Here is an 8,125-nt window from a genome sequence, read left to right on the forward strand (position 1 = left end):
CTCCACACTCCTATCGTCGGAGAGACCCCCGAGGCCCGGGCCTTGGAGGACGCGCGCTTGGCTAACTTGGCCGAGCACACTCGACTAGAGAATCTCCAGCGAGCACTCGACGAGCAAGCGCGTCAGCGGGCTCCCGAGTCTAGTCGATGTCAGCTCTTCCCGCCGACGCAGGTATATCGAACCCCAGTTCAGAATTTGGCCGCCGCGGCCTGTATAGCAGAATCGATTCAGCCCTCCCAGTCGGAGGCTGGCAGGGGCTTGTTGCAGATCAGAGCGTTGCTCCGGGCGGCAGGAAACCAGAATTCCGCTGTTTCTCAGTCGCGGAATAGGATCCACAGTCGATCCATTGCAACAGATACAGTCCAGTCAGCTCACAGCCCGAGATCGCCCCCGAGGCGTGAGGGACGTGGTGACCGGCATGATCAGTACAGAAGGAATGAGCAGTATGATCACCGATCCGATCGTGATGATCAACGTCGAGTGCCAACCCCTCCCTCGAGGAGTGGGTCATATGCGCCTCGACATCGAGATGACAGGCGCCCTCATAGTGTTGGGCAGAGGATTCCAGTCGACCCCAGGGACCCGGGCTTTGACGCGAGATCTATCCTCGTTCAAGGTTTGGTTGACAGGAACAGAGCTTATCGGGAAGGCCACAACAGAGATGCGCCTGCCAGCAGCAGAGTACGTGTTTCGGGGCTAGAGTGTTTCAGTCGAGCCATCAGGGCCGCAGTGATTCCTCCCAACTTTCGGTTGGCGACTGGAGTCAGCAAGTTCACCGACGAGTCTAAGCCTGACACTTGGCTCGAAGACTACCGAGTGGCTGTCCAGATTGGTGGCGGCAATGATGAGGTGCTATGAAGCATTTGCCTCTCCTGTTAGAGGGCTCGACCAGAGCGTGGCTGAATCAGTTAGCACCCAGCAGCATCTACACTTGGGAGGATCTCTCTCGAGTGTTTGTCACGACCTTTGAAGGAACATGCAAGCGACCAGCAGGCCTTACAGAATTGCGGTCTTACATGCAGAAACCGAGTGAAACTCTGAGAGATTACATCCAGAGGTGGATCACTTTGCATCACACAGTTGAGAACGTACCGGATCACCAAGCAGTTTGTGCCTTTAAAGAAGGCATCAAGAACAGAGAGTTGAACCTGAAGTTCGGTCGGACCGGAGAAATGTCCCTGAATCGGATGATGGAAATTGCCACCAAATACGCTAACGGAGAAGATGAAGATCGACTCCGGAGTGGCAAACAGAAAGCAGTCGCCCAGGAAACCGGAGGCAATTCCAGTCGGAAACAGAAGCGGAAGGCCGAGCCAGCCGCCCCTGGGGAGGCCCTGGTCGTAACCTAGGGAAATTTCAAGGGAAAACCCAAAGGCCCCTGGAAGCCCAAGAAAGTCAAGGATCAAGATGGAAATAATGTTTTGGATCTGCCATGTCACATCCACACCAAGAAAGATGAAGAGGGTAACCTTATTTACCCAAAGCATACCACTCGACAGTGCCGGCTCCTGATCCAGCAGTTTCAGGGCAAGCAGTCCAAAGACAAGGAAAAAGAGCCAGACAGAGTTGAGGACAAAGAAGATAGTGACGATGGATACCCCCAAATCAATTCCACCTTGATGATTTTTGCTGATGTCGAAAGCAAAAGTTGACTGAAAGTCATTAACCGTGAGGTGAATATGGTTGCTCCGGCAACACCCAGTTATCTGAAGTGGTCTCAGACTGCCATCACATTTGACCAGTCTGATCACCCTACACACATTGCCACCCCTGGGAGGCAAGCTTTGGTGGTCGACCCAGTTGTCGAAGGCACTCGACTGACCAAAGTCCTGATGGATGGTGGCAGTGGACTGAACATATTGTATGCTGAAACATTGAAAGGGATGGGCATTCCGATGTCCAGGCTTAGCGCCAGCAACATGAGTTTCCATGGAGTCATTCCTGGAAAGAAAGCCGAATCACTCGGCCAGATTGCTCTTGATGTGGTTTTCGGTGATTCAAAGAATTACCGCAAGGAAAAGTTGACATTCGAGGTTGTGGACTTCCAAAGTGCTAATCATGCCATTTTGGGCAGGCCAGCTTACACACACTTCATGGCTCGACCGTGTTATGTGTATCTCAAGTTGAAGATGCCTGGTCCCAAAGGTGTGATCACTGTTACAGGAAATCAGAAGAAGGCAGAAGAGTGTTTTCAGAAAGGATCAAAGATTGCTGACGCTCAGATGACAGTTGTTGAGCTGCAAGAGTACCAGAAGACTGCTGATCCGAGTGAATTGCTACAAGCCAAGAAGCCTGCTTCAGAATCTGCTTTTCAGTCGTCCGGTGAAACTAAGCCAGTTCACATTCACCCGACCGACCCCGATGCTGCCCCGACTCACATCTCAACGACGCTCGACTCCACATAGGAAGAAGCGCTCATCCAGTTCCTCCGTGAGAACTGGGACATCTTTGCATGGAAGCCTTCTGACATGCCTGGAGTTCCCAGGGGGCTGGCTGAGCACCGTCTACGAGTCGACCCAAAGTTCAAGCCTGTGAAAGAACATCTTCGACGGTCCGCCGTCCAGAAGAGGAAAGCTATTGGTGAGGAGGTGGCTCGGCTCTTAGCAGCGGAGTTCATCCGAGAGATTTACCACTCCGAGTGGCTCGCCAATGTTGTCATGGTCCCCAAGAAGGACAAGTCACTTCGCATGTGCATTGACTTTAAACATATCAATCGGGCCTACCTGAAAGATCATTTCCCCCTCCCCCGTATCGACCAGGTAGTCGACTCGACCGTGGGGTGTGAGCGTTTGTCTTTTCTAGATGCTTATTCAGGGTACCATCAGATCCGTCTGTATGGACCCGACGAGATCAAAACGGCTTTCATCACCCCATTCGGGTGCTTCTGTTACATCACCATGCCCTTCGGCCTCAAGAATGCTGGAGCCAAGTTCATGAGGATGATTCAGAAGTGTTTGCTCACTCAGATCGGTCGGGACGTAGAAGCATACATGGATGATATTGTGGTTAAGTCACGGAAAGGTTCCGACCTACTGACTGACCTCGCCGAAACCTTTGCTAACCTCAGGAGATATGATATCAAACTCAATCCATCAAAGTGCACATTCGGAGCTCCAGGTGGAAAGTTACTCGGTTTCCTCGTTTCCGAACGAGGAATCGACGCCAATCCCGAGAAAGTTGGCACCATACTCCGGATGAAGCGCCCTGTGCGTGTACACGATGTCCAGAAGCTTACAGGTTGCTTGGCCGCTCTAAGACAATTCATTTCTCGTCTCGGTGAAAAGGCGTTGCCTCTTTACCGACTGATGAAGAAGTCTGACAAGTTCGAGTGGACTCCAGAAGCTGATGCAGCGTTCGCAGAGCTCAAAACTCTGCTCTCCACCCAGCCAGTGCTTGCTGCCCCAATCAGTAAAGAGCCTCTGCTGCTTTACATTGTGGCCATGGGACAAGTTGTCAGTACAGTACTAACGGTCGAGCGGGAAGAAGAAGGAAAGGCCTTCAGAGTTCAGCGCCCAGTATATTATGTGTCTGAAGTTTTGACTCCTTCGAAGCAAAGATATCCCCATTACCAGAAGCTTGTATATGGGATTTACATGACCACGAAGAAGGTTGCACACTACTTCTCTGACCATTCCATTATAGTCGTCAGCGACGCTCCACTGTCAGAGATTTTGCACAACAGAGATGCAACTGGTCGAGTGGCGAAGTGGGCGATTGAACTCCTTCCCCTAGATATCAAGTTTGAAGCAAAGAAGGCTATCAAGTCCCAAGCAATTGCAGATTTCGTCGCCGAGTGGATTGAACAGCAGCTTCCGACCCAAGTTCACTCGGAGCACTGGACCATGTTCTTCGATGGATCTAAGATGCTGAATGGTTCCGGTGCTGGGGTAGTATTGGTCTCCCCCGAGGAGATAAGCTCAGATATGTTCTCCAGATTCACTTCGATTCCTCCAATAATGAAGCGGAATATGAAGCACTCTTGTATGGGTTGCGCATGGCCATTTCACTCAGCGTTCGGCGCCTCATGGTCTATGGCGACTCAGATTTGGTGGTTAATCAGGTGATGAAGGAGTGGGACGTCAGAAGCCCATCTATGACTGGCTACTGCAACGCAGTAAGAAAGCTAGAAAAGAAATTCGAGGGGTTAGAGCTTCATCACATCCCCCGACTGAAAAATCAAGCAGCTGATGATCTGGCAAAGATAGGCTCCAAGAGAGAAGCCATTCCCAGCAATGTGTTTTTGGAGCACATCCGCTCGCCGTCAGTCCAGGAGGATCCTTTCACAGAAGAAGCCCCGCAACCGAAAAGTGCCACAGATCCGACTGAAGTCGAAATTCCTGCTATGGTCAACCTAGTCATGGAGGTCTTGGCTATCACTCCCGACTGGACGATACCATACATCGCGTATATCTTGAGGAAAGAACTTCCAGAGGACGAAGAAGAGGCTCGACAGATCGTCCGTCGATCTAAAGCTTTCACAGTCATAAAAGGACAGTTGTATAGAGAAAGCGCGACTAGAATCGGTCAGAAGTGCATAACGCCAGAAGAAGGTCAGATGATCCTTGATGATATCCACTCGGGGACCTGTGGTCACCATGCGTCCTCTCGGACAATTGTGGCCAAAGCATACCGAGCGGGGTTTTTTTGGCCCAGGGCAAACGAAATGGCGAAAGAGATAGTCGACAACTGTGAAGGCTACCAGTTCTACTCCAACATGTCGCACAAGCCGGCATCAGCTCTGAGGACCATTCCACTTGTCTGGCCCTTCGCTGTTTGGGGACTGGACATGGTTGGTCCACTGAGAACAGGCAGGAGCCGATTCACACATGTGCTTGTGGCAGTCGACAAGTTTACCAAATGGATTGAAGCCAAGCCTATCAAAAATCTTGATGCTAGCATTGCTATCAGTTTCGTCAGAGAGTTGATATTCAGATATGGGGTCCCGCATAGCATCATCACTGACAATGGGTCAAACTTCGATTCAGACAAGTTCAGAGCTTTTTGCGCCTCTCAAGGCACACGAGTCGACTACGCGTCGGTCGCGCATCCCCAGTCGAACGGACAAGCTGAAAGAGCAAATGGTCTAATTCTCAAAGGATTGAAGCCTCGACTAATGCGTGATCTCAAGCACGCAGTAGGCGCTTGGGTCGACGAGCTTCCGTCAGTTTTGTGGGGACTGAGGACCACCCCGAACCGGTCGACTGGAAGAACGCCATTCTTTTTGGTTTATGGAGCCGAAGCCGTTCTGCCGAGTGATCTACTTCACAACGCCCCCAGAGTCGAGCTTTACAACGAAGACGAAGCAGAGCAAGCCCGGCAAGACGCAGTCGACCTCCTAGAGGAGGAGAGGGAAATGGCTATGATCAGATCGACCATCTATCAGCAAGACTTGCGTCGATTCCATGCCAGAAATGTGAAGAGCCGAGCCTTCCAAGAAGGAGATTTGGTCCTCCGAGTGGATCAGTAGAAACCACACAAACTTGCTCCTACTTGGGAAGGCCCCTTCATCATCACCAGAGTCCTCCACAATGGAGCATATCATCTCTACAACGTTGGTCGCCGGATCAATGAGCCACGAGCTTGGAATGCGGAACTACTCCGCCCATTTTACACTTGAATTCTCACTCGGACGAGATGTAATAAGGAAAAATTTCCTGCAGTACATTTTTTGTCAAAGACAAGAGTGTTCCAATAATTGCTGTCACTTTTGTTTGCATGCGAAATCCCCCAGCGGGTGACTTAGCTACGAATCCGTTTCGCCTAAGTTTGAAAAATCCTACCAAGTGGAGAGCAATCCTCCCACTCGAGGGCTTAGTTGCAGTCCAGTACTCGCCTAAGTTCTCCCACTCGGGGGCTTAGCTGCAGTCCAGCACTCGTCTAAGTTTGAAAAAATCCTACCGAGTGGAGAGCAATCCTCCCACTCGGGGGCTTAGCTGCAGTCCAGTACTCGCCTAAGTTCTCCCACTTAGAGACTTAGCTGCAGTCAGGCACTCGCCTAAGTTTGGAAAAATCCTACCGAGTGGAGAGCAATCCTCCCACTCGGGGGCTTAGCTGCAGTCCAGTACTCGCCTAAGTTCTCACACTTAGAGACTTAGCTGCAGTCAGGCACTCGCCTAAGTTTGAAAAAATCCTACCGAGTGGAGAGCAATTCTCCCACTCGGGGGCTTAGCTGCAGTCCAGTACTCGCCTAAGTTCTCCCACTTAGAGACTTAGTTGCAGTCAGGCACTCGCCTAAGTTTGAAAAAATCCTACCGAGTGGAGAGCAATCCTCCCACTCGAGGGCTTAGCTGCAGTCCAGTACTCGCCTAAGTTCTCCCACTTAGAGACTTAGCTGCAGTCAGGCACTCGCCTAAGTTTGAAAAAATCCTACCGAGTGGAGAGCAATCCTCCCACTCGGGGGCTTAGCTGCAGTCCAGTACTCGCCTAAGTTCTCCCACCTAGAGACTTAGCTGCAGTCAGGCACTCGCCTAAGTTTAAAAAAATCCTACTGAGTGGAGAGCAAACCTCCCACTCGAGGGCTTAGCTGCAGCCCCGCGCTCGCCTAAGTGTTTAGAAATCCTACCGAGTGAGAGCAGACCTCCCACTCGGAGACTTAGCTGCAGCCCAGCGCTCGGCTAAGTGTTTAAAAATCCTACCGAGTGAGAGCAAACCTCCCACTCGGGGGCTTAGCTGCAGGCCAGCGCTCGCCTAAGTGTTTAAAACTCTATCGAGTGAGAGCAAACCTCCCACTCGGGGACTTAGCTGCGGCCCAGTGCTCGCCTAAGTATAGGACACAACCCAATCCGCAAGGATGACGAGGCGCAAGTCGACTGCTACCTTCTCCTTCGGAGTTGCGCCGCAAATACAAGGTTATTCCGAGTGAAGATCGAATTCCACTCGACGGATCAAACCATGAAGATATTCAAAGAGAAATCAAGTTCAGATAAAGCCTAAAAGGTCCCAGACCTCAGATCAAAGTACTCGAGCCCTCGGCTCAGCGGAGTTTAACGGTTACAAATCCACTCGGCATTCCGAGGCAAATTTAAAGTGAAGCATAAAAGTTTTTCATTCCTTAGGAGGAGGACTGGAAGGGGCGACGAACTCGTCCAAGTCGATCCTGTCTGCAATACGAGTGGCGGCAGCAATGAAAGTCTCCATGAAATCTTGAAAGTTGTGCTTCCTGGTATTGGCGACTTGGATGGCGGCCAGCTTTTCTTCTCGCGCTTCCTTGCAATGGACGCGGACCAGAGACAGAGCGACATCAACACCACATCTAGCAGAAGATTTCTTCCATTCCGCCACTCGACCTGGGACTTCATTAAGTCGAGCCATCAGGGACTCGAGGTCGTTCTGAAGCGTCGTCCCAGGCCAGAGTGATGTGTCGATCCGCAACATCGCAACCTTCAGTCGAGCAAGATAGTCAACCACGCTGGCAATACGAGACTCCAGACGGAGCACGTTCATTGCAGCCTCGTCCTTCACAAGGGAGTTAGCAGGGTCCAAGCCTGGCTCCACTCGACTGGTCTCCTCTTCAAAGTTCTGACAGAATTCTGCAAACATGATTCAAGAATAAGATAGTGACCCTACACAGACTTGGTAACTGCAAGACAGTCGGGGCAGAGTAATTACCTTCGAGCACGACGAACAGCTTCTTGGCGAGTCCACCGAGATAAGCCTCCAGATCGTTCCTCTTCCCCGCTAGCTCACCTGCCTTGTCGTGCAGAGCCACGTTGTCGTTCTTCAGTCGGCTGACCTCTTGATTGGCTACCTCGAGAGCAGCTTTCAGTCTGGAGTTCTCCTGCTCAAGAGCTCCGACCGAGGCCATTTTCTCTTCAGCAAGCCTCGTTTTATCCAAGACCTCCTTCTATGCCTCCGCAAGATCTTGATCCTTCTTCTTCAGAGCTTCCTCTAGTTTATCTGCGGCGCGTCGAGCGAAATCAACATCAAGAATGGACAAGAAAGAAAAGGCACTCATCAAGAATGGAGAACCTCACCAGCCATACCTTTTGCTTCTTCTTGCGCCTTCTTCAAATTCTCCTGAGCAAGCTTCAAGTTAAGGTTGAGCTGGATCTGCTGATTCTCCAACTCAGTATAGCGAGCTACAAGTTCGCAGGATTTCTGTAAAAAGAAAAATCAGTCGACAGAC

At 51.1% G+C, this 8,125-nt stretch overlaps 1 protein-coding gene across 1 annotated transcript; it reads right to left on the reverse strand.

The window, feature by feature from the left end:
• Positions 1-5,621: 5,621 nt before the first annotated feature.
• Positions 5,622-7,804, reverse strand: LOC123051948 (uncharacterized). Its single transcript, XM_044474995.1, has 3 exons — positions 7,609-7,804; positions 7,393-7,529; positions 5,622-5,654 (listed from the first exon to the last, which is right to left on the reverse strand). Exons 1-3 carry the CDS (start codon positions 7,802-7,804, stop codon positions 5,622-5,624), a joined length of 366 nt encoding a protein of 121 aa, XP_044330930.1.
• Positions 7,805-8,125: the final 321 nt, after the last annotated feature.

The sequence above is a fragment of the Triticum aestivum genome, chromosome 1A (assembly GCF_018294505.1).
Source record: "Triticum aestivum cultivar Chinese Spring chromosome 1A, IWGSC CS RefSeq v2.1, whole genome shotgun sequence".
Classification (NCBI taxonomy): Eukaryota; Viridiplantae; Streptophyta; class Magnoliopsida; order Poales; family Poaceae; genus Triticum; species Triticum aestivum.

Coding starts and splice junctions, on each gene's coding strand:
- LOC123051948 (XM_044474995.1), bottom strand. CDS start 7,804: ATGGCCTCGGTCGGAGCTCTTGAGCAGGAGAACTCCAGACTGAAAGCT. Junction 7,530..7,608: donor GCTGTTCGTCGTGCTCGAAG/GTAATTACTCTG, acceptor TCATGTTTGCAG/AATTCTGTCAGAACTTTGAA. Junction 5,655..7,392: donor CCAGCGTGGTTGACTATCTT/GCTCGACTGAAG, acceptor AATGTACTGCAG/GAAATTTTTCCTTATTACAT.